The sequence below is a fragment of the Telmatherina bonti genome (genome assembly GCF_933228915.1).
Source record: "Telmatherina bonti genome assembly, chromosome: 17".
Classification (NCBI taxonomy): Eukaryota; Metazoa; Chordata; class Actinopteri; order Atheriniformes; family Telmatherinidae; genus Telmatherina; species Telmatherina bonti.
The window spans coordinates 25,427,648-25,453,126 of record NC_136615.1 but is presented as its reverse complement, the minus strand read 5'-3'; the positions used below and the strand labels follow the sequence as shown (position 1 = coordinate 25,453,126).

At 38.7% G+C, this 25,479-nt stretch overlaps 1 protein-coding gene across 4 annotated transcripts in view; it reads right to left on the bottom strand.

The window, feature by feature from the left end:
• Positions 1-25,479, bottom strand: part of cntfr (ciliary neurotrophic factor receptor) — a gene marked incomplete at its 3' end in the record, with an annotated part of 223,051 nt that overhangs the window by 123,088 nt on the left and 74,484 nt on the right. For 3 of the 4 annotated variants that reach the window (XM_079256138.1, XM_079256136.1, XM_079256135.1), the window contains exon 3: positions 8,163-8,244. In XM_079256138.1, coding sequence (XP_079112264.1) covers positions 8,163-8,244 — 82 coding nt within the window. Of the gene's footprint in view, positions 1-8,162; positions 8,245-8,374; positions 8,380-25,479 lie in introns of those variants that run through there. The other variant, XM_079256137.1, reaches the window with a different exon arrangement.

The window sequence follows — 25,479 nt, the reverse complement described above, 5'->3', positions numbered from 1 at the left end:
ACGGACGCCTGGTCGAAGCGTTACTGGGAATTCCTTCTAAAAGATTAATGAGTTAAAAGAAATAGACAGGACAAACACGCACATATACACTCATTCAGACATGGCAAGAACAGACACAAACACACCGCCTCAGACACTGAGATTCCGAGATTCCATATCTTAGCATGAAACACTGTGATTGGTTGGAAATGGTCCATTACCTGAAAGATTTTATCAAACAGTCGGGAATCCTGAATCTATAGTGAACAAATTACAGAACTTTCACTACTAAATAATAATGGATTGTGGAGACATCTGTTTGTCCTGTCACATTTTGTCTTTAGACTCACACTTGAAATTCTGACATGTGACACACATTAAGGAAAGCAAACTGAGTCTGATTGGCAAAGTGGATGATTGAGTTCTGTGATTGTAGTGGTACCATCGTTACTTACTGGGTTGTGGATCTGTGACTCCATTGTAGATTCACTTTCATCCTGATAAAACATCTTTACTTTCTTATGAGATTTTTTTTTCTTTTTTTTTATCAATTTCATTAGTCCACAAGTTGCTTAATGATACTTACTATTGTGCTGGATAGATTAAAAACCGAAATGTCATGGTTCAGGATAAAATGTTGATCAGATCAGCCAACAGAGTGCAGAATATTCACTAATAATCAACTAAATTGGCTGTTTGTTGACCTGTTGGGAAACCCTGGGTCCAAGCCGACCAATGTAAATCACCTCACCTCTCAGTAAGTTTAAGCTCATGTCATTTTTATTTTTGGGTTGGAGATAGTCCTACACTTTGAAACTAAAGGATGTTACACTTACATGCATTTACTCCATCCTTGTTGCATCAGATATTTGTTGACTACCCATTCTCAATCTGAGTGCAGCCTTTGACACAGCAACATGGGATGCAGAGCCTTTAGTGGCTCGGCTTTCCATGGTGCTCTGGAATTCTCTGCCACCAAATATCTGACAGTCTCCCTATCTTCAAATCCAGATTCAAAACTCATCTGTTCAAACTGTGTATTTGTTGTAACCACTACAATAGAAATTATTCATCCATTCATCCATGCATTGTATTGTTTTCTGTATGTTTATTTATGTGTCTTACCTTTAATGTTATTTCAATGTTGTGAAGGGTCCTTGGACGTGTTGAAAGGTGTTATTAAATAAAAATGTATTATTATTATTATTTACTATACATGCAGATGGTTAAAGCTGAAGCTAATGTGATGCATGTGATAACAGTTCCACAAAAATTTCAGTCTGGTAACTAGTTACAATGCTGCTTCATACTGGCCGAAATCCATCCATCCATCCATCAATCCATCCATCCATCAATCCGTCCATCCATCCATCCATATTCCAAGCCAATTAGGTGGGTAAATAGAGAGTGTTGCCAAGCCAGCATACCTCAAATGGCTTCACATTTTTCACAACATTGTTTTATCTCAATGGAGCCAAAAACCTTCCCACTGGAGAGAGAGCCGATCATCTGCATGTGTCTGAATCTGCTCCACTTTCAGTTATAAATGTTTTGGGGACTAATTCACTTTGTCTTTTCTACACTTACCTTCCTCCACTTATTGCTCTGCTTCCACGTTACTCACAGTGTATTGCATTAGAAACCGGCAAAACAGACCAGGACATATCTAGCACAGAGCTAACTGTTTGAAAGAGATTAAAAAAAAAAAAAAAAAAACAACTCCTTGCATGTCTCCTTCAAACCACTTAATCAGCTGATGTTTCCTGTGTGTCAGACAGACACTGAGTTAAATAACTAATCACTCAACCCTCAATCTGGTAGCCTGCAACATGGACACAACATTGTTTGGCTGTTCTAAACAACAAAAATGTTCAAGTCAAGCAATTGAGTGTTTGTCAGGCAAAAGGCCAGTCACCCATCTAATCAGCCAGTCAGGTAAAGGCATGTGAACATGTCTATAGCATGCATTTGGAAGCTTCCTCAGTCATGTTAGTTATATTTCACTACTCTGAATGTATGATGTGTAGCATGCTTTCATACTATTGCATTTAGATCAATTAGTACAACAATTACACAAGAGTATGCTAAGGTAAAGATTCAATATTTAAAAAAAAAAAAATCCCAATTCCATAAATATATCTTATTTTAAACATATTTACGAGGTTGTGTATTTTTTCTCTTTGGCAGCAACATGCATATGTATAGTATATTCTCTGCATTTCAAAGCCTTGACCAAATGGAATTAGCATCTCTATATTATACCTGTCTGCCAGTCACTGAGTCACTCCAACTGTAACGCATCTGCCAATGCTGTCAGTCAATCAACTGGCGGAGCTCCATCTTGGTTTTAATACGAGCAGCATAACAAACAGGGAACACTGATTACACTGAGTGCTACTCAGGGTAATGAGGTTTCCCCTTACAGCACATACACTACATGACTTAAACACGCAAGACAAACAGATGCACACCTCCGTCAATTTTTGCGCTTCTTTGCTTGTTTACAGCAGCTGTCTGTTGTCTCTGATGACACATCAGAGAGCAGTTAATTCTCATGAATAATTGATTATATTTAGTTGTCTAGATTTGTCTACTGTCATTCTAAAAATGCAGAAATGCACAAATCCCAAGTGTTTGCATTCATTTGGGGGAATATTTAGATTTGAGACTGTGTTTGCATGCAAACTTTATGACGCTCATCTTCCTTATATGTACAGGCAACGTGGTTGCTTTACGAGCCAAAACAGCAGGAAGTGGGCTACACTTTGAGAAATGCAAATTGCAGCACTTAGAAAGGTAAAATGATCTTAAAACAGATTCTAATTACAGTTATTTCAACATTTCTGCTACATTTTCCTGTAAGAAAATTTCTGTAAAAGGATAAATAATTACCTAAAAATAAAAGATTGCACTGTAATTTCTGTGTCACATCTTGCTTTGTAAGTTTTGGGTTCCTTAATGCTTTTTACATGTGTCTACATAAGCTTGTGCAAGGAATTAGATTAGACTTGGCTGTCATGCATAATGCAGGAAGGTTACAAAGCCAAAAGATTAATTTGATTTAAACAATTTACATGATCCATTCACAAGATTGGATAAATAAGGCAAAGCATACGCCCAGACATGCTGGAGAGTCACAGCAGCACGCGTCAAACGCTCATGAAATAAATACAGCTTTGACAGCTGTAATGCTATGGAATTAGTGGGGGAGTTAACCTCTTACACCCCTCATTTGCTCCCTTTCCCTCTGCATGTCTGGTGTCAGAGCTTTGTCTTCCTTCTCTCATCTCCCTTCTTTTCATAGCAGTTTAGATGCAGTGTGAGCTGCAGATGCTGATCAAAAGGCAGAGATGGAGTGCGCAGAAAACTTTTAGTGAAAGTGGTGTCGCAGCAAATGATGTCATGGGTGATAAATCTGCTGCTGATCACTTGGTGGTCGAAATAAGAGGTAAGACAGTAAAAGAAAAATAGATCCGGAGTGAAAATTTCCTGAAAAGAAATGGCACAAGTTAGGGAGAGAAAAGGTGCAGAAATGAAAGACAAAATAATATGACAAGTGAGGATGATATGGGTAGTGAAGGAGGAAAAGATGAAAGACTGTTACATCATAGAGTGTAATGGTAGGGAGATGGGGTGTGGTGGGGTGGGGGGTTGTAAAGACACTCAAGGAGGAAGGCAGAAGAGGGGAATGATTATGAGTGGAAATGTTAGTCTCTCAATCAGGATATGGGCTCCTATAAATAACATGGACTCTAAGTCAACAGCATGATGTCACCACAGTCTCACAAACCCCCCCCCCCCCCCCCCCCCATACAAAGATAAGCAGAAAGAGATGCAAGAGTAGGAAAGCAGATGTAGCTGCAGCATTTCTGTCATAAAAAACAAAAAGGGAAATATAGTGGAATGGCGGAAAACAATCTCACTAGCAGCATTTTGTCCCGATTCTGGGTTTTATTTTATTCCACTCCTCCACTCTCTTCTCTGTTTGTTGTACTGTGTTCAGCTTGTCCCCTGTATTTACTGTGCAAGGAAGTCCATTAATGGAATGCTCTTGCTTTGGCAGGACTTTGTGGTATATTTTAGGATTAAAACTAAATGGAACGGCAGAGAAAGAAGGAATGAGGGAGAAGGCAGAGCAGACATACGAGCAAAAAAAAGCAGAGATTAAGTCACAGAGAGGGAGAAAATATGGCTCATTTTCCATCCTGTGCTTGTGATCAATCTTCAGGTCCTCCATGCATGTGAGCTCTCACTTTGTATGAAAAGTGAGTGACTGTATCAGTGTGAGACGAGAATAATCTGGAAGGACCAGAGACATCCAGGCAGCCATGATTAATGACTCCTTCAGTCATCAAAACACTAAATAATGCACATACCTCATAGTTGCTCGCCTTAAAAGTGATCCTGCTGATGCTGAATGTAAATGAGATTTAGAGGTTGTCACAGCTTAAACATGTTGGGACAATTATTGAAAATCTTTCAATAATTTATCATAAACTGACAGAAATTCACCTAGTACGACCCTGATCTTTTATCTAAATACAATTGCTAGATTCTGAAAGGAGAATTAAGAGGTAAGAGAGGATCTCAGTCGAACTGGACTCTCTAATGCGTTAGTAAGGACCTTCTAACATATGTTTCTTTAATTAGTCATCTGCATGCACACGAGGTTAAATGCTTTTTATTTTGGATCTGTTGCACATTATTTACAAAAACATATGGAAAGATTTTAAAGCAATTCTTCACTTCATCTGTGTCCCACAGATGCTTGAATATTTCAAGGCTTTCAGAGGTGAAAGAAATTGCAAAAAGTTAGTAAAATCATGTCTAAACTTTGGTGGATCCTTATGCAGCCCGTCTGCAAAAATCTACAAAAATCCCTCTCTTCGATACAGTCTCTGTCAGAAAGAAGAGGAATCCAACAAGCACTTACAAAGTAGATTCAATTTTCTTTTTTTTTCCCCATAAAATCATGTGATTTCCTGTAGAAAACACTGCTGCTGTTTGCCGTCTGCATCTTTTTAATGAACTGTTGCTTCTCCACTGGCGGAGCAACCCCTGTCCCTCAAATAGTAATAAATAAAAATCATGTTCCTGACCCTTGAGGTAATTTTTTTTTCTTTCCTTCGTCTCATCCTCAGCCACAGAAAGGATGAGAGGTCAGGGTCAGCAGAGCAACATGTGACTCAAACTAAGACATGCAAAATCTTGCTTCAAGAAAATAAAGTTTAACAGCAACAATGCAACTATCAGGGATACATAATGATTATTGGGGTTTTTTTTTTGTTTGTTTTTCCTGTTAATTGATGGTTTTTTCAGCATGGAGGTTTAATTTAGTGCACTGTATTATGCCATGTTATGTATTTACACTAAATAGCTGAATAACATAGTCTGAATAAATGTCAGAGACTGTCTCCTGTCCTTCCTCTTGCGTTTCTTCATCTGTCATCTGTTATGTCTCCTCTCATGTCTTTTTCTCCTAACACGTATCTGTCTTCCGTCTTCCCCACCTACAAAATATATTTCGTCTACCCATCAAGCACATCTGTGTCAGTGTTTCCAGCAGCATGGAGAATTCATATATGGATTCAAGGAAACCTAATTGACATTACCGCAGAGCTTGACTTTCTTTCTCTCCCAGAGTTTTTTGCTTTTAATAATTTTTTTTCCATCTGTTGCTTCAAGTGATGTTTTATTAACCCTTTACTGGGCAAGTGACTGTTTTTGATCACTTCTTTTTCTTTTTTATTTATTTTTTGTTAATGTAACAACAGAATGGCGGTCTTGGTACATACCCAAAGGCAAATCTTACATTAAACATTCTAATTTCAATGTATTTCACTGAGTGCCCTATAAAGGGTTAAGAGACCTTTGTTGCTGTTGCTACGGTTTCCATCTAATTTTTTTTTTTTAATCCAACTACGTCAAAATGAATTACTGACAGCATTTGAATAGAGGTCAGCACGCTGTTTTCACAATCAAGATGTTCATAATACGACACAGGAAGGACCACAGTGAGTCAGCTTTAGATATGATACCGTTTTTAATTACTTCCATAAAACATAATACCATTTCAATGCCACTGCTAATCTTGTGGTTAATCTTTTTCTTATTTGGAAATATTTTTACAGCTACACAACTGGACTTTCTCTATTTTTCAAGCATTAGTTACATTTTGTCTCATCAGCTTCTCAGTCCCATCTTGTTCCACCTTCCATCATTCCTTCTGCCTTCCCATCTTCCTGTCTATCAAACATCAGCTTCCATATTTGCATTTCTTTCATGAGCTTTCTTATCTGTACGGACGTGATTTCTAAAACAACTTCTTGTTTTTGTTCAACAGCACATTGCTGTTATTAATAATACAATCTCTAATAAATGTTCCAGCTATACCCCACCATATCAGACACATAAGCATAAACACACAGACCGTCTGAGCCTCACTCAGTATGTGCATTTCCTGCAAATTGAGTCTAACCTAATGAGAAAGTTCACCCCTTTTTCCATTCCTGTGAAGTGACTGCATGCATTGTATTGAATGGCTGTTGTGTGCATGTGTGTTTGAGAGTCTGTGCGCTTCTGAGTTGCACATTTTCTACCAAGTGAGACAAACCCTGGGGAATCCTGTCAATCAAACAAGATGGCAATTTGTCTGAGAAACTATAGGCACTTTGCAAGACAGACAGATGTGCAAATGTGTGTGTGTGTGTGTGTGTGTGTGTGTGTGTGTGTGTAAGGTGCCTATGCAGCAGAGACTGGGCTAAACCTTCCATACTAACAATACTTGTGTTATTTGCTTATGCATTGAGCATTGATTTTGCGGATCTGGATGCATAAGTTTATTCTTTGTGGCACAAAAAGCAGAGATTAGTTAAACAGTAGCCAAATTCAATGCCAACAAACACAAAGTCCTTCCCAAAGACAAAACTATTTGTTTATAATTCCTCCCTCTGTTCACATCTGTTACTCCCTCAAGCATTGCCATTTCTCATTGTATCATTTTATCCAAATTTTATTCTGTTTTTCTCAGGAGTAGAAAAACATCTCAGCATAAATTTCTACTGGATGCCATTCTGAGAACTTGCAAGGTTTTATAAATCTTTGTTAAAGCAGCTAAGAAATATCAAATTGCAATGGATTATCCATCTATTTTACCCTTTAAGCATAAATTGTTGTTCCCCTTAACTTCCATGCTCTCTCCTGACTTGGATTTCCTTGTTTTAAGTTCCTCTCAGTCTTCATCAACTTTTCCATTTTTTCCTCTCCATGTCTTCCTTTCTCTTCTGCTTCCATATAAACCCCAAAGTGAACAGTCCTATTTTCATTTTCCTTCTCCTTATGTATGTTTGTGTGTGTGCGTGTGTGTTGGTGTGTGTGAACCTCGTGACACAGAGATGTGCGTCACTAAGGACTTATTGACTTCCTTTGACTCTTTCTTTGGGTCAGCTGACTTATGCAGACCATTTCATTGGTTAATATGTCAAGGCAAATCTTTACTAAGAGTCAAGTGACAAACTGACTGCTGTTCAACACACACACATACACACACTGTGTTTACACGCATGGTCTAATTTATGGTCAATGCATCTTGTGGGAACTCTCAGAGGAGCTGCAACTGCAGTTTGTCCCTTTAGCCTTTTATTTCCCCTTCAAAAATCTGTACATAACACGTCGGAAAATATGCTCATGATCACCAGTTGACCTGACAAGCATCCTGACTGAACCTTTGTTTTGCCTCCATAGCCTTGGCGACGTGGCTGAAATAACCAAAGTTCGGTGAGGGATATCAAACTGATTCAGTCAGCCAGCAACTGTTTGTAAGGTATAGAGAGAGGAAACATGAATTACTTCTGAGCTTTCTGTCACAGGAACAGTTGTCTTTTCCAGCTGAACCCTTCACCTTGTGAAGTTGAGAGCAGCTGCAGTGTCTATCAACAAATTATATGGAGCACAATCCCAGCTACAATCGAGAAACATGCAGCAAAAGATGTTTGCAACTTTAGAACTGGACAACTGAATAATGTGAAACAAGACTGTTTGGAATCAGAGTGTACAGAAGCAACAGTAAGTAAAGGTGAGATGAAAAATAAAGCACTGTAGAATAAATGAGGTCAATTATAATTTGCTTTGTGAACAGAGAAGAGCTTTTCTATTGTATTGTAGAGAATGAAACTTTTACTCACCAAGCTGACTGCGTCTCTGAGCGTAGGCTACCACCACTGCGGCCAGAATTACACAGCACAACGATGTCACAAGGTTTGCCATCTGTAGACACACACACACACACACACACACACACACACACACACAGGAAAGTCATCAGCGTGTGTGAGAGCCAGGGAGTAAATGTGTCTCCCTGTTGTCCTGATTGATTGATAGACCCAGAGACGCTTACAGCTCCATGTAAGAGATGGGGAGATAGTTCCGTCCAGCCCTCTTGTATCAGCTACCTCCTTGCTGTTTTTCTGTTTCTAGTTTCAACGTCTAAATCTTTAGGTGTATCCTTCACCTATTTCGCTGTCTGTAAAGCTGCTTTTCTGCTTTGCTTTCTCCTTTCCTGCATGTCCTTATTTTCTTTATTTACTTTTCTTACCACTGTTATCATCTTTCTCTGTGCATCTCCCTCTTTCTATTTAGCTCTGTCCATCAGTCTAATGTGCCCATCCTCTCTGGGATGGGCCATGGGCAGCTGCTCTTAAAGGTATAGCACACACTATACAAACACACAGCTGTAACATGTTAGGGGTATCGCTTTGCTTGATTATTTAAGTATCTGAAAACCTTAACTAAGATCGTGTTTATGCTGAACATTTCAAATGAATCAGACCTTTTAAATAACACGTAACACTCTGCCAGACACGGTGCTGCAACAGGAATTAGATAAAATGAGATCACGGTTTCTGTTTCTACATAACAGCTAAATATCAAGCTGCATCAGATCCTACTGGTCTTGGGACAATCAGATTTCTATGAACTCTTCCACATCTGAGGATTTCTGAGCCATTTTTGTCTGTCTGGAACCACCTCTCATCCCACACATATATGTTTTGGTTGTGTGTTTACCCACAATGCACTTTTTTATAGTATGCTTTGAGTTTATGGTTTAGTTGAAGCAGACACACCTGTGTTTGTAGGCATACTGAGTCAACTTCTTTAATTCAAATCAGAATTCATTTGTGCATCAACAATAGTTGGAAAGAACTACAGTATGCAGGGCAGTCGTCCCCAAAGGCCAGGACTGAGAAAAACTGCCTATATGTAACCTGTAGGTGTTTTCTCCCTCACACACTGTCACTTGGTCAAAAGTCATGGTTAGCTAAAAAAGCTAGAGTGTCTCAGACTTCACCAATGCAAGAGCATCTGAGCTGGGGGAAATCCTGCAAACAGCAGGTTTTAACCCAGATCTTACCTTTAAAATGTGTCCTCTACATCATACCATCTGTCCATTCCCTCCGTTATTTCTCGGCTTTTCTTCCGTTCATAGAGAAAAACTAGTTTAGTCTAATACACACAAACGTTGTCTGAGGGTCTGACTGCTGCTGAGATTTGCTCTAAGGTGTGTGTGTGTCTGCATGTGAAGAACAGAGTGAACGCTCTAAATAGAGCCACAAAGAGGAAAGTGAATTTCCTTGTTCTTTTGTGATGAGACTCCAGCTGTTCAGAAGTTCTGTCATGTCCCATTACCTATTGCTCTTTGTTTGGCTTTAGCTACTTCTTACCCACTTTTTTTCCCTTCATACTCTTAATTCTGTGTCTCTTTCCCCTTCCTTTCAGTACTCCTCCTTAAAAACATACATCTCACTTGTTCTGTCTCCCCATGTCAAGGCCGAACACAGCTACCACATGTTAAAAGATCTCACAAAAAAAAAACAAAAAAAAACATCCGGAACACTATATAGTGATGTTCAAGAACATGAAAAAGCTTTTATAGTCAGAGGAAAATGTCAAAAGGCAACAAAACAGCCAAAGACATTAAACAACCAAATTAATTACCAGCCAAATAATGTTTCAGAGAAAACAGTTTAAATAAAAGCCTCGTTACAAAAAAAAAAAAAAGAAAATTGAATAAAATAAAACATAAAAAAACATTGAAAATAAGAAATATCAGCCCTCTTAAAAAAACAAAACAGACAAAAAAAAAAAACAAACAACTTATTATTCTCCTCCTGCTGAACCTTCCAGAAAGAGCAGCTGATACATACTGGCTCTGGGGGTGGGGGGCATTCACACCTGGACAGTCAGGGGCTCGGTCTAATTGGGTGGGGATTTCCAAAAGATTTCACAACTTCCTTTGGTTTGGTTTGTGTTCAAACTTCTTTTAACTGAAGCAGCCAAACCGTGTGGACGATGGGACGTAGTTAAAACATCTGTTTGCTGCAGACTGATGCAGGTAAAAACCACCTACCTGCAGATATTAATTTAGAGCGAGAATATCACAGTTTTTCTTTATTTTTCCTTGTTTTCTTTTTTTTTTCTTTTCTTTTCTTTTTGTGGATGAGTGTAAAGGTGCCGGGGTTGCCTTGCTTGTGAAGCCCTGCTGGAACATTTCTAATGCTCGTACAATTTAACGTCCAGCACAATCACAGAGATATTTTTGTGCACAGAGATGTTTTTGTGAGTCAGGATCGGAGAAAACAACCAAACCCAGGGATGGTGGAGGATATCTTGTTTATGCAGCATTCTCCCATTCAAATGAATAAAGCCCCCAAGCAGAAAAATAACAGACTCTAATCTAATGGTTCAGCATGATATTATGCAAGTTTAAAAAAAAAATCTTAAAATAAAGTTTGCTTAAAATAAACCTGCAAGTATATTTACTCTTTTTTTCTTCCATTATTCTAAATGAAAACAATGACAGGATATTAATCACATTAAATATAAGAAAAACACAGAAAAGTAATGTAATGAAGGAGGGACAGGGGAGTGTTTACAATTACCTGATATATTAACGTGCTGGTTGGTTCTCGGGTTATACTTAAACAGTTATAAATATAACACATGCTATTCACTCCCCTATCCAAAGTTTAATTCACATGTCAAATTCACTTCCAAGGCTACAGGTGTATAAAATCAAGTACCTAGAGATGCAGACTGCCTCTACAAACATTTGTGAAAGAATAAGTTGCTCCCAGGAGCTCAGAGAATTCCACTGTGGTAACATGATATGATGCTACCTGTGCAACAAGCTTAATCATGAAACTTCCCTGCTACTAAATACTCCTTCGTCAACTATCAGAGGTTTTTATATCAAAGCCGAAGTAACAGAAAGGAACAGCTGAGAACAACTCAGAAAGGAAGTGGTGGTCATGTAAAATGACAGAGCAGGGTCAACAGATGCTGAGGTCTCCATCTGGAGCTGGATGTGGTGTTATCCAACTTTAGAGCTGCTGGACAGCATGATGGGTCATTGGCCAGCAAACCAGATAATATTGGTACAAAATTCAGCCACCAAAGCTGCCACATTTATAAAATAAAAATACCCCTTATTCTTACACAAATTAAAGTGGTAGGTTGCCGATAAATGGGACGAAAATTAGCAGATAATCAGTGTCATCTGCCACTTTGTTTCTGATGTGGGCCGGTTCAGCAGAAAGCACCGATTGTCTGACACTTCAGAACAATGTTCAACTCACAGCTCAAGCCAAAATGATGTCTGTCTTGAAGCACAACATGAATGACACAAGGAATATGTGTATTTGTGAAAAAACAAACAAAAAAACTATTATTGATGAAGAAAAATATCCACAACTAAACATTTTCTGAATGTTCGTCAGCTGAACATCCTCATTTGATGTATATGTCTTCCTATTCATCCAACATATTTTACACTTTCTGGAACAACTGCTGAATGCAGGTCTGTTTTCTTATTTATTTTCATAGTTGACTGTGCCTGGGAATGAAAAATAAAGCAGCTAAAGTTTGCATACACAGACAAAAACAATTGCAGGACTGTGTGTTTGCATAAGCACTTGTGTGGCTGTTTGTATGTGTGAGTGATTGGCAGCTCATATGTATTTCATTTGAACAGATATTGAGGAGAGTGACAGGGGGTGAAATTAAAATTGCATCCCTTGTCAGAGCTTCACAATCCCTATTTCTGTTCTTCATTTTCTAAGTGTTAGTTTGCCCATCAAAACCCAAAATGTGTGTGTGTTTGCATGCTTTAGCAATTGCTGGCCAAAAATACTTAAGCATGTTTCTGTGTGTTTGAAACTGTGGGGGTATTAAGCCCGTCTATCAGAAAACAATACATTTTTGAAATCTGACAGCTTCAGATCGTTCACATAATGACAGCCCACGGGTGGTTAGCACTGCAATCATACAAACCTTCTCCCACCCATCCATCCCTCCCCAACCTTCCCATTTGTTCCCTACTTTAAACTTCCTTATTCCATATTTATTTATTCATTTCTCATTGGAGGGGAAAGGGCTGAATAAGCGAGATTCTTTGCCTGCTTAATTAAAATATATAATTCATCTGCGTCAAATGATTTTGCCTCTGCGTTTTTATGGAGTCCGATTTGGGAACATTTGCATTTAAATTGGAAAACCAGGAAGGAAATACACTCGAAGGGCTGGGATGTGAGAGCGAGAAGACAGAAAGGAACTTTTATTTATTTTTAAAGAAATACCTTTCATTGGTCAGAAGATGTCTGAAATCAACCCCCTCTGTGGATGTGGCCAAATAACTATTAATTCATACTGCAATTAAAATGTCCCTCAAAACATGAGAACTTTGTGTCCTCTACAGCCCATGTGTTTGGTCAGTGACTTCGGTGCCATGTCCATGTTCATTATAAATCACATTTCACTAGGTGACCGAAGTATGAACAGAACTTTATTCTTTTTTGCACTTTCTCTTAAAAAAACAAATCAGCCAAATTCTTTCTGTCAGCAAGCTGTCGGAAATAGAATAGTTCATTACAAATGTGTCTGCAGTGAAAATAAAAAGAAGCGTTCCCCTGAGTAATAAATGAGCTCTTTGATTTATAGCAAGAGTAGCAAGTTACAGCCCTCAGGAACATCAGCCGTAGCTATCAAATGTACAACAAAAGCTAACAATAGATGACTTGAACTGCCGTCTCTGAGGCCGTTCCAGGAGTCCATGTGAAGAAGTTTGTCTCAAAGTAAGATATCAATCATAAGGGAACAAAAAACATTTGAAGGTCTCCTGACAACATAAAAATCTAAACAAATGATTTAGCTCTTAATAATTGTATGGCACCTCATTTTACTAAGGAATCCCAAAAGAATAAGTTCTATTTTCAGAATAATTTACTGTACAGTAATATACAGACTATATGAAGGTGGGACAGCAGTGCTACAGTGTTTTAGCCAACTGTGTCCAAGCTGGAGCTCAGTCATTTAGATAAAGCATCTTGTTTGGCACCATAGCGCATGTTGAAAATCTGTAAAGTCACACCTTCCCCTGCCACCTCCTGTTTTATATACTGACTCATCAGCAGAACTCACCATCTGGAGGAGCAAACTGTGAACACAAACAGGAAACACTGCCTAATATAGCAACTACAGACATCGCAATGCAAGCTGCCCCAGCAACGTTCTCTTAAAGCTCAAAACATTAGGACTTCAAGAAGTCTGGAGAAAAACTGGAGAAAAACCGGAGAAACAATGTACAGCCTTTTTAAATGACAGGACAACGATATAAAGTGATAAACTTTACATTCTTTCATAATATTTAAACAAAAACCATTTAAAAACTATTTTTACTTAAACGAAAAGCTGGAAACTCAGGTGTGACGTTCAAAACCAGGAGATGCAACTGTATTCAGTGCATGTTTTGATAAAACTTTATACAGCTGTGCATGTAATTAAACAGTGCAATTCTTCTTATTTAGTAGTTATCAGTGGTGCTGCCTGTATAAAAATTTATCGAGGCAAATAATTTGCCTTGAGGCTCCGTTTAGTTAATATCACGTGGTGATATTTTAATTTATGCATCATCACGCCATTCTCAGACACTGCGCTGTTTGGAGGGACTACATCACTGCTTCAGTAAACACACAAAATATTTAGACATTTATAAAATATATAAAAACAGAATCAGTCGCCTACGGTGTGTCTGTACAGTATGACTGTTTCACCCGGACTGTGACGGACGTTTCAAACAGCAGCAGCGAGCGGTTTGCTTTTTGTCTGAAGATTCTCATTGCTTTGGTCTCTAATGGCAGAGAATGAAGAAGAGGGGAGGAAAAGACTGAAAAAGTCACAAGTGTGGGACCATTTCACACTGAAAAGGGCAGAAAATGGAGTGCAGTGTGTGTGCTGTAAAGCAGGTCTCAATGTTGCTGCACCTGAAACGAACCCCACACACCCCCACTTCACCACTCCAGGCGGATTTTCAGCTTTCCAATTTATATCAACAACAGCAGCGGCTGTTAAAATGTACAGTGTTATAACCTGTGATATTAGTCAGCAGTGACGAGGCATGGCAAGGTGTATGCTGCTCCGTCACGTGTACAGTCTTGTAATCCCTCCCTCATCTGTCTCTCCAGCGCACACGCAGAGTCAAAGCGCATGTTTTCGGCAGCGTGTGACGGCAGGCGTAGCCTCTGTTCCTGCAGCAAACTTTTGTTCCGTAATAAACAGACACACTTTTAACAGTCCACCAAGACATAGGCTACTTCTTAGATACTTTGGACATGTTTACAAGTCAGTTCTTCTTTCTATGTGAATTCTTCTTTTTAATCCTTTAAAAGGCAGAAATTCGCGATCAGTTAATCATTTTTCGCGATCATTTTTCTCCACACATTGAGCGCATGCACAAACACGTTGGCTGTACCAAAGTATCATATTTTAAAACATTTCCTCATGCATTATGTAGTAACAACACATGCAACTGCTTCACAAATATAAATTTATAGATTTACTTTGGTTGAGTTTCTAGTATTTGTTTTACAAATTATAATTTGAAAGAAAAAAAAAAAAAAACCCCAAACATTAGAGTAGTCGAGTACTAGTAAAAATAATCGACAGCGTAACCAATTCCAAAAGTACTCGATAGTTGCAGCTCTACTGTATACCTAAACCAGGAGTGTCCAAAGTCGGTCCTTGTGGGCTGCTGTCCTGCAGGTTTTAGATGTCTCTGTTCCAACACACCGGGCTCACAATAATTGAATGTCATTTGTGTCAGGTGTGTTGGAGCAGGGATACATGGAAAACCTGCAGGACATCGACTCTCAATACCCCTGACCTGATGTTCAACAAGTGCATTGGACATGGTAAAATTTGATGGCTCTAATCTAAATGAAATGCACAACAAAAGGCTCAGTTATGAATAAACAAACACAAACTTTTGATCATTTAAGCTTTCTCTATCCCAAAAAATGATATGTTTCATTTTAGTAAGGTAAAAAGGAAATTTTATAGTGTTTTCAGACAATTCACAAGCTGCGTCTCTGTATTGCTGTGGGTGTGTTAACATATATTTGATCCTTAGCACTGCTGAAACTAACTGACAGGTGTTTATTCTCAAAGGTTTCCATCATTAATTAGCTCAAGTGTTAATGAGTTTATTCTGCCTGTGACCCCGATGGCTTTAATAACACGGAAAAAAAGCATCTCTGGCGCCTCATCCATCAATAACTGTCCTGACCTAAAAGACATGTACACACAAACACAAACACAAACACAAACACGTAACTAACCAAACCTAAGTAGCAACACTGTAACCTTAAATGTCAGGTTCTCCATCCTGTAATGCGACTTCCTCATTCCCATAATGCTTTGCTTTGCTCTGTAACACTAATTCTGTCATCAATCACACAGGGTTGCGGCAGATTAACAACTAGCAATGAGGGGCAGGGTGGGGGGGGTCTAGCCTGATTGTGTGTCTGCTGGCATTTTGGGAAAAGCACACACTTGCATACACACACAGCTGGCATTTAATGCCAAGTGTTGATAGCTGGATGGCTGTGACCTTTTTCACAGTCGCGCTCGCTATAATTGCTTGCTAAAGACAGCGTCAATCGCGTCTCAAGAGGTAGCAGCAGTTGGGCACATGAACACACATAAGAAGACACATGCAAACCCCTCGTACATGTGGATGATAGTGTTTGGCTCTGGGTGATAAATTTAGCCATTGATTACATGTGACTGCTTTCAGCTGGCTGAGATTTAGAGGACTTGAACACATCAGCTACTATGTGTTATGTATCTGCAAGCACTGCCGCTGCTCCCTGAGGTCCTACGTCACATGGCTGCTGTGATTAACCTGTATTTCTCTTCTAGGACAATTAAAAGTTAATGTCTCTATCAATTTATGAGTATTTCAAGTACTAGTATCAAAGCTTAGCGTGATCAAGCATGTTGTAGTTAACCATAGTAATGACTCAGGTGTAAACAAACAGCCCGAAGTCTATTTATCAATGAGACTCGCCCAGCTTGTGTCAGCAAACAGATCTCAGATAGGTTTGTATGACAGCTTGTTGTGTAGATTTTTTTTTCTTGTAAGAATGAATATGAGTGTGTATGTGTGGGAGTGTTTTTGTCTCCACCCAGCCATCTGGACCTCCTTGTGTGTGTAGAAGCAGATTTAGGTGGTTAGAGAGCTCTGGAAAAACACACTATTACCTCCAGCCCTCTCACCTTTGAACTCTATAAGTGTATCAAAGCTAAGAAAACAGAACACTTTGTGTGGCTGTGTGTGTGCGTAAATGAGTGTGTGTGCGTCAGCATTCTTAAGATCTATAACACTTTGAATGATGGGTGTAGACTCCCCCTTTGTGAACAGGGAGCCTCCAGGAGCTGCGCAGCATGTGCATGTGTGAGTGTGTGTTTGTGAGGAAGAGTGTGATGTACAGGCTGTGATATTCTGAACAGAGGTGTTTTTACTGGGAGTTAATCAGAACCAGAGCTGAGGTTTTTTGCCCACACTGGGTCAAATACTCACTGTTGCTGCCCCACCTTCTCCAAATTCAATACTACTGATCTGTAGCAAATTCAATCACTTTCTCTGTTATTCAGGTGTTTTAATAAGTAAAATAATATGTGTAAAAAAGTGTTAGTCATGCATGCCTTACCTGTTCATCCAAATTAAATGTCATTATAAACAATTAATTTATTCTAATGATTATGAATGCTGTAAGATGCCAAGTTTTGCATTTTTCCAACTAACATTTTAAGCGGTTTCCACCGAGTGTTATGATTTAGGTTGGTACAGTATGCTGATGAATGATCAGGCCTGGTTAGACAAGCGCTTCCAGAGCATCTTTTGCGGACATAAGGTAGGTGGGGTATGGCCCAGGGCTACTCGATTCAACCATCCCGCAGGTATTCAATGTATTCTGGCTTCAACACACCTGAAATAAGTTAAAGGGCACCAACAGCCTATTAAGTTCTGCACAATGGCTCATTAATTTGAGTCAGGTGAGTTAAAGCAGGGATACATGGAAAACCTGCTGGATTGCAGCCATTGTAGGCCAAACTGAGGGACCGTGGTTTAGCCCAAATGCCAAGCATGGTGTCATACAGCGCGAAAATGAAAAATGTGACACAGGTGACAACAATGAACCTTAATCATTTTTTTTCTTATCTTTTTTGCAGCAAGTAAACAGAGAAGTACATTTCTATCTTTAAACCTTGCCTTTATCACAAGAGGTGAATTTCTTTTGTCCTCCAGTCAACAGAATGCACAATGTAACACCAGTAACCTTGACCATACCGTAGCATTCCCTTAAAGACCAACAACTGAAAGCAGCCCAGAAATGCTACGGTTCGGTTAAGTTGTATGGTTCCCTTTTATAATGGAAGCACACAAAATAGCTTTGTGTAAAACCATCTCCTAAGCTGCACATTTCAGTAACAGGACATTAAAACATCCCGCTAACATTTAGCAATATGATCACACAAGTTGTGAAACTGAAATGTATAGTAAGTGTTGTTGAACTAAATCTGTTTACAAACTACAACACACCTGTACACCTGACCCTACCTTAAAATAACGTCACATTGTCGCAATGTTACCCAAACTTTTTCAAAAATGTACCTGCTGTGAATTTTTTTTTTTTTCTTCTAGTCAAATACTTCCTAACCAACAGAGGTAAAAACAAAACATTTAGCCATCAGGGTCCTTTCACTAAAAAAAAAAAAAAAAAAAAAACACTCCCAAGATTAAGATATTTTAAAAGAACATGTTTGAAATATATTGAATGACAAGAACTAAATTCATGGAAATCCTTTTCACATAACTGAAAGTTCAGTCAACTTGGAGGGACGAAGAGATGTCTTCTGTTGTTTTGCCATCCAAATTACAAAGTTCATAAATACTTTTACACAAGTTGTAGATTTCCACTAGTTAGATTGATACAGCTGGAACTAAAATTGGCCTGCAAATTTTCCCACAATATTTGTTCCCATTGTTTCTAACTTGACACAGACTGCCATCTGACAAAACCACAGATTTTTAATTTTATTGCTGTGATTTGTTCAGCACTTTTTCAGTCCGTTCAACAGCATGAGGCAGGAATAAGTCCTAAATTCAGCATACAGCCTCATAAATAACTCAGGTGGCGTACCAACATGATGAGTCTGCTTTCTGACCACCAGCATGAGCAAAAAATTACTTCAAGTGTACCCCTATTTGAGAAATGATGCACTACAATGTTGACAGAATCAGAGGACAAAGAGGTGGCTGCTGGATATAAAGACAGAAAGTAAAATGGCTACAACTGCATCTGTCAAATGATCCATTTTTTCCAATGCATTAGGGTTAAGTAGTTAAAGAACATGTCTGGCACAAAAAACTGATCCACAGCACCAAGCATTGGTTCATTAGAAAAATTGTCACCAATATATTTTCCACCCATTTTTTCCCCAGTCCAATACGGAGATGCAGCTCAGCTTACTTCATTATGTACCGCTCAGCTTGATGGGGTTGGAAAGCAGCTGATGCAATGGCAGTAAAGGTACATGAATACACTCTTTTCGTCTAGACCTACAATATGCTCAACTCTGAACTATTTCACTGGTACCAAATTGACACATCCCATGCTTTATGGTGAGACTAAGGTGAAAGCCTCCACTGTACCTGCCGTTTCACACTGGAGACTTGCACAAACCGACTCACAAAGTGAAAAACGATATCATAAACATTAATTCTTACAGACTCATAAATAGAGTTAAGTCTATAACGTAAAGTGTGACATTACAGCACCCTGCAGAGTGGCTTCTTCTTTTTATTACCTGTTTAATATTCATGTCCAGCATGTTATTTATTATTCAAACATGTATATATGCATATATGCTTCACTTGCATGGACCCTAGAAGAAGGATCCATTGCACCTGCAACATTTTGTGGTCATTCATATAAATAAATGAATAAATAATAAAAGCAAATATAATCTATTTCCCCTTTAAGATAGGAAGTTTACACACTGTAGAAACACAATCCTTTCTTTTTTCAATTCAGAGGCAGAATCAGAAGACTTATCTACACAAGCTGAGTTCAAGCATCCCTTAAGGCCACTCTGATGAAGTGCTTTTCTATTCCAAAAACAGTTGATGTTATATTGGGAAAAGTTACTTAATCTAACAACTACCGACCTGAATGCACCCCCCCCCCCCAGTCATTGATAAAAACAAATAATGCTAAGTACTTCAAAGATTCGTGGCAGGCAAACCTTTGTTTGGAAAAACGTAGCTTGACCAACACAACACTGACTTGACTATTGCCTCTGAGGAAATGTTTTAAACCCGAATGATTAAAAGCATTATTGTAAAAGTGATTGGAATACTGTGACAGAGAAAGATTGGGACAAAAAGGACAGAAATAAACAATAGGAAGAGGAAGCAAGAGAAGCACGAAGAGCAAAAACAAACAAAAAAAAAGATTAAAATTTCCTCTTGAGTTAATGTGTACTTACATTTACTCAACATGTGAGCCAAGTTGCATAAGTAAACATCACAGATACAGTGCCAGCATAGACTGAACTAACATACAGTCCCTCTCCCCTAACCCTCACACACACACACACACACACACACAAACACACACACACACACACACACACACACACACACACACACACACACACACACACACACACAAAATCCTGCACAATGTGTCGCACAAACACAATCTGTTCCACTGTCCACCAGACTTTGCGTACAGCTTGGCCTGGATGCAGGCCTGGTTATCAGCTGGGTTGCCTTGTATAGTTGGGTGGCTAAAAGATACAAAATCCACACAGAGAAGACCCATAAAACCCACACACAAACACAAACACACACACACACACACACTTCTCAATCCAAATATAGGTAAATGTGTACCAAAAAAAGAAAAAAAACAAAAAACACACACACCAACATTGAATACATTCATACAATGTATGCTGTAAATGAAATGAACAAACATGCACGCACACAGACACACACACACACACACAAAACACATATTTACATCGGGTAACCAAGGACCTCAGTAGGCAGACACACACACACTTATATTGCAGCATTCATTTAAGTTCAGTTAAATGTCTGGTGTTCCTCTCAGTACATTTGTGACTGAAATAGTTCATCTGTGTGTGTGTGTGTGTGTGTGTGTGTGTGTGTGTGTGTGTGTGTGTGTGTGTGTGTGTGTACAGACATTAACATTTTTCCTGTACTTCACTAAAAAAATACATGAGAGCGAATAACACTGCTTGTTTATGCTTTCCAAATGTTTTATACTATCTGTAATTATAACGTATTTACATATGATTGATAATAGCATGTATTATAATCACACACTCTCCCAACTCTCTTAGTGTGCACATAAAATCAACCAAAGGTAAGCTAATAGGAAGGAAATGATGCACTCATCAGGCTAGAGAGACCCTCGGGTTGGTTTATACCATAATGCAGGAAATGATATGGATATTTTGAATCACATGACAAGAATGAAATATGAGAGAAAACCCAAGGCATATTATCAAAGTTATACATTAGATTTGCCAGATGAAAGATAATAATGACTGTGTGCTAAACTTGCTGAGCCATCAGGATTTCACATTACATCATCATCAAATGCTTAGTCATCCTAAGAAGAGTCATCTACTGATGAACACCACTATCCTAGAGGTCTACACTTAGTCATCACTGACTTAACACTGATGTCATTATCTGAGCTCACCGTGCGTCTATATGTGAGCGCTTCGGAGAGAGAGAGAGACTCATTTATTATCTCAGTCAACTCCCTCAGTTCCCAACAAGCCCAAAAGGCTCACGCTCTGACAGCCCATTCTCTTACTTTCTGTCTCTCCCTGTGAAGCTATAATTCAACATTTAAACCTGGGGTTGTCTATCTCTGTCACCCAGTTCACATCTCATTCCACGTTTTCTCTTTCCACCTGCTGCCCTCCTATCTGTCATCCTCTCCACCTTTTCTCTGCCCTTTTCTATTCACTTCTCTCATCTAGTCTCCCGTATGTCACTTACCATTCCTACCACTAGTCCCATCTTGTCTTTGTCAATGATTCTCTCTAGATATTCTCTCTCTTACCCTCCGGTAAACACTGATGACAACATATTGTATTGTCACACAGCGGAGAGCCCTGAACTTCCTGGAGGAATTGCTGTGATGATGATATACCAATGAGTAAGCAAAGATGGTGACAACTTTGGAATAGAAATCTGTTTTGGTGTATAATGCAGCGATGTCAAAGAGCAAAAATGAAATAGTTGGCCACAAGCACACTGTGTATAAAAGATAAATGTAGCTGCTGTGCCACAGTGCTGGAAGGCTCACATTGCTTATTTGGTCATTGCTTTCATGTTTTATTTATTTGTTTATTTTTTAACAGAAGTGACTTAAAGAATGGATCTACAAAACAAAGTGTGTGTCCATTGGTTGGTTTCAACAGAAGAAACCTATAGAAGTCAACCAGTATGGAATTTCCCATGTTCACTTCAGTGTTTATCACTTCATTTACTGTCGATGTATTGATCAGGAACAACACATGTGCATACCTTGTAATCAGCTTAGTATCCTCAGGAGCTGGCCAATGTTAATTATCCAGCAAAAGTCAGCTTGACTTTGATTTTTAGTGGTTTCAGGTTTATGATAAAAGGTCAGCCTATGTACACTTGTCATTAAGGAGAAGATTAGTGTCATTAGGGTTTTTATTCCAAGCAGTAAACATGCCTAATGCCACTGTAAAGCTGAGAAAATTAAGATGCAGGGTTATAAAAGATGTCTTTCAAGCCATTATTTTGCAGCTCAAGGTTGCATATTTTTTTTAGACTAGAAATTCAACAATTTGAGCATTTATATGTGCATGGAAAGCATGCATGAGTAGGAGTCCTCGTTTGCAAGGCATCAAAGCATTGTTTGCTCCCATGGAGATCCATTGTGACTAGTAATAAAGGACTGTATTTAAATTCAGTTCACATTTATTAACATGCGTAGCAGCATGAATGTGACTGAATGTGAACTCTCTGAAACACACAGGCTGAGTCAAAATTTCCTGAATAAAGAAGGTTAAAACATATACTTTAATTCTTGTCAGCCTGAGGTGGATTCTGGGCGATTACCTGAATTTTTATTACAGTTGTCTCTGTGCACAGTCCATGATTTTGGGGAGTAATAAATGACCTGGGACTGCTTGTGAATGGCTGAGTAATTTAGCAATGGCTATTTTCATCAAGGATGTTACTTGTGCAAAATAAGGGATTGAAATATTTTTACTCAGTCATAAAACAGCAAAAACTGAAGTCAAACAACATGAGTATCTTTGGTCCCATCCGTGAAGGACATGGATTGGACATGGAGCAGCATTAACAGTAACAATAAGGTATTCACCAGTGTGTGTTGCTTAAGTAAGCATTTGACTTATGAAGGTCTTGATGGAACTATTAGCATTCTTTTCTTCCCTCCAACACACACACACACACACACACACACACACACACACACACACACACACACACACACACACACACACACAGACACACCCCAGCCATTTTGCTCCTGCCCTTTCATAGTTTATTAGCGAGGCAATCTGTTACACAGGTTTAGCCAAGCATCGGTTGTGCTTGGTCTTTTCGCGCCCATCTTGCATTCACCCCAGCTGCATCTAAATGACCTGCTGTGGGGAAATATCCTATCAGGGCTTCAGTCACGCTCCTCAGAATATAAATCCTCAACCATAGTGGGGCAGAGGAAAAAGACCGGATGAAAAAGCAGCATTATTAGGGAAAAATGAAGACAAAGATAAAGTTGGACAATAAGAAGACGAGGAAAATGAACGGGGGTGAAAATATGAGAACTTGAGGATGGTGTGAAGAATTGTCAAGGCAATAGGAATAAGAAGAGTAAGGGTTAGGTGGATGGGGACGGGGGCGACTAGACTAAAGAATAACAAGTAAAATCGAAAGAAAACAACGTCAAAAACACTGTCTTAGTCTCTAGTACATTCACTGTGGCATGAAGAAACTCATGGACACACAAATGGACTCATTTGAGACTCTGATGTAACAACGCTTAAAATCCTTTAGATTCAATGTCATTTTTCTTGTATGGAACTTGTAATCTCCACTTCCCCTTTTGCTTAGTCACATTACAGCAACATTATTCTTTTTTTAAAGACTCAGGAAGAAAGAAAATAAATATATTTCAAAGCTTTAATAGAGATTATGCTGCTCCTTTTAACTGCATAATTTTTACATTAGTGTTTCAGTATTATATAGTTTTTAATCAAAAAACAAAAACGTTTTTTTTTTTCTCTCTCTCTTTCGTTTTATTGAATAACCGAAACCAAAACTGACACCTGTCACCCAGCAATGGAAGAAAAATGGGCTTTTTAAGTCTGAGATTGAGAGCGAAAGATGACATGCTCACTAAAAGATACTGTAATCATGGCTATAAGTCATGATAGAATTATCTCCTTTCTTTTTTTTTTTTTTTTTATTTCTAGGTTTCCAGAATCTGTTGCTAATCAGTACACGAGGGCATGTAAATGTTAGACTGGGAACAAGTGGGAATTGAAACAGCTGGTCCCACCACCATCTTCAGGCTAAATATTTGCGTTTTCATGCTCTCTAAAACCTCTAAATATAGATGTATGAAACAGTCTGTTTTGGAACAACAAAGCTTTGATGAAGACAAGAACACTTTTAATGCATCAAATCTGCAACTGATTATAGATTACACGCTGAGTTCAGATTCACCATTAAATTCTTTTTTCGGAGTGGTAAAAGGAGGCTGATGTAGTGTCAAAAGTTGGAATAAAAGTCTGCAATGAGTTCTTACAACCGTGCATACTGTAAATATTCAAATTGCAGCTAAAAAGTGTTTTAGTGTTTTAAAATGCTGATTGATAGAGATTATTCAGCTGCTTTTCTCATGATTTTAGAAAAAACGTTGGGGCTGAACGAGCTGACACATTACAATGAAATCATGTTTGTTCCCTTTTCTGATTCAACACATTTAAAGGTTAAGTGTTGTCACATGCAGTAGAGATGTCATTTTAAGTCCACAACTTTGTTTTCTTATACTTGCAAGTTGTTGATTAGATGTGAAGGAAAGAGACCTGAACGAAGTCTAAAATGTCAAACTAAGGAGAAACATTCCAAACTTGGGTTGGAAAAGCTGTTCAATCTGCGGCTGAAGGGATCTTCATCAAGCCTTTTAACATCAAAATATTTAATCGGTCCAGATCACAAACTGTATCAGTGTCATGTAAGATGAAAAAAAAAAAAGATCTACTGTTGCTACTTCTTTTTGTTTCCTGCTACAACACAGCTTTCGCTATGCAGGTTATCCATTCATTTTGTATTTTTCCAGTTGAAAAAAACCTACAATATGTAATTTTGTTTATTTGTTCTTTATTCATTTAAAATCTACAAAACATAGTTCAGATTAGAGAAATTAAAATAAAAAATAAATAACAGACTTTAAAAAGGCTTCCAAAACACAAACAAGTGTCCAGTTCTTAAAAGATAAGTTACAAGACAATGAAAAATGGCTGGACTAAAGTAATCTTGTGGCATTGTTATACAGCACAATGGAATGACAAATGCTCACTAGTGTACAACAAAATGGCTGTAATGGGTTTTTATTGTCAGGAGGTGGCTTAGAAAGAGTTGATGCAGAGATGGATGTTAATCAAATGCTTTTTAGCCCCCTTGCACATACATATAAATGACGAGAGGCACAAGCGCAGCTTTATGCTGCTCCATTTCACATTATATTTGGTAGCCTGTGTGAGATGCCTGACAATTGCTGTCAGATTCCACTCCATTACTTGAGCGTACTTTCACTCTCTCCCTCACACACACACACACACACACACACACACACACACACACATACACACACACACATATATATATTGATTACTAAAGTCTGCAGCCTGTGGAGTAGAGCCAGTGTGGAGTGGGAAGGTGAGGGAGGAGGGAGGTGCACATGCAAACAGAGGAAGGAGAGGATCTGTGGAAGCACATGTCTACTGCCAGCATGGGAAGCCTCACACACACTCGTGATGATTAAACTAAAGGGT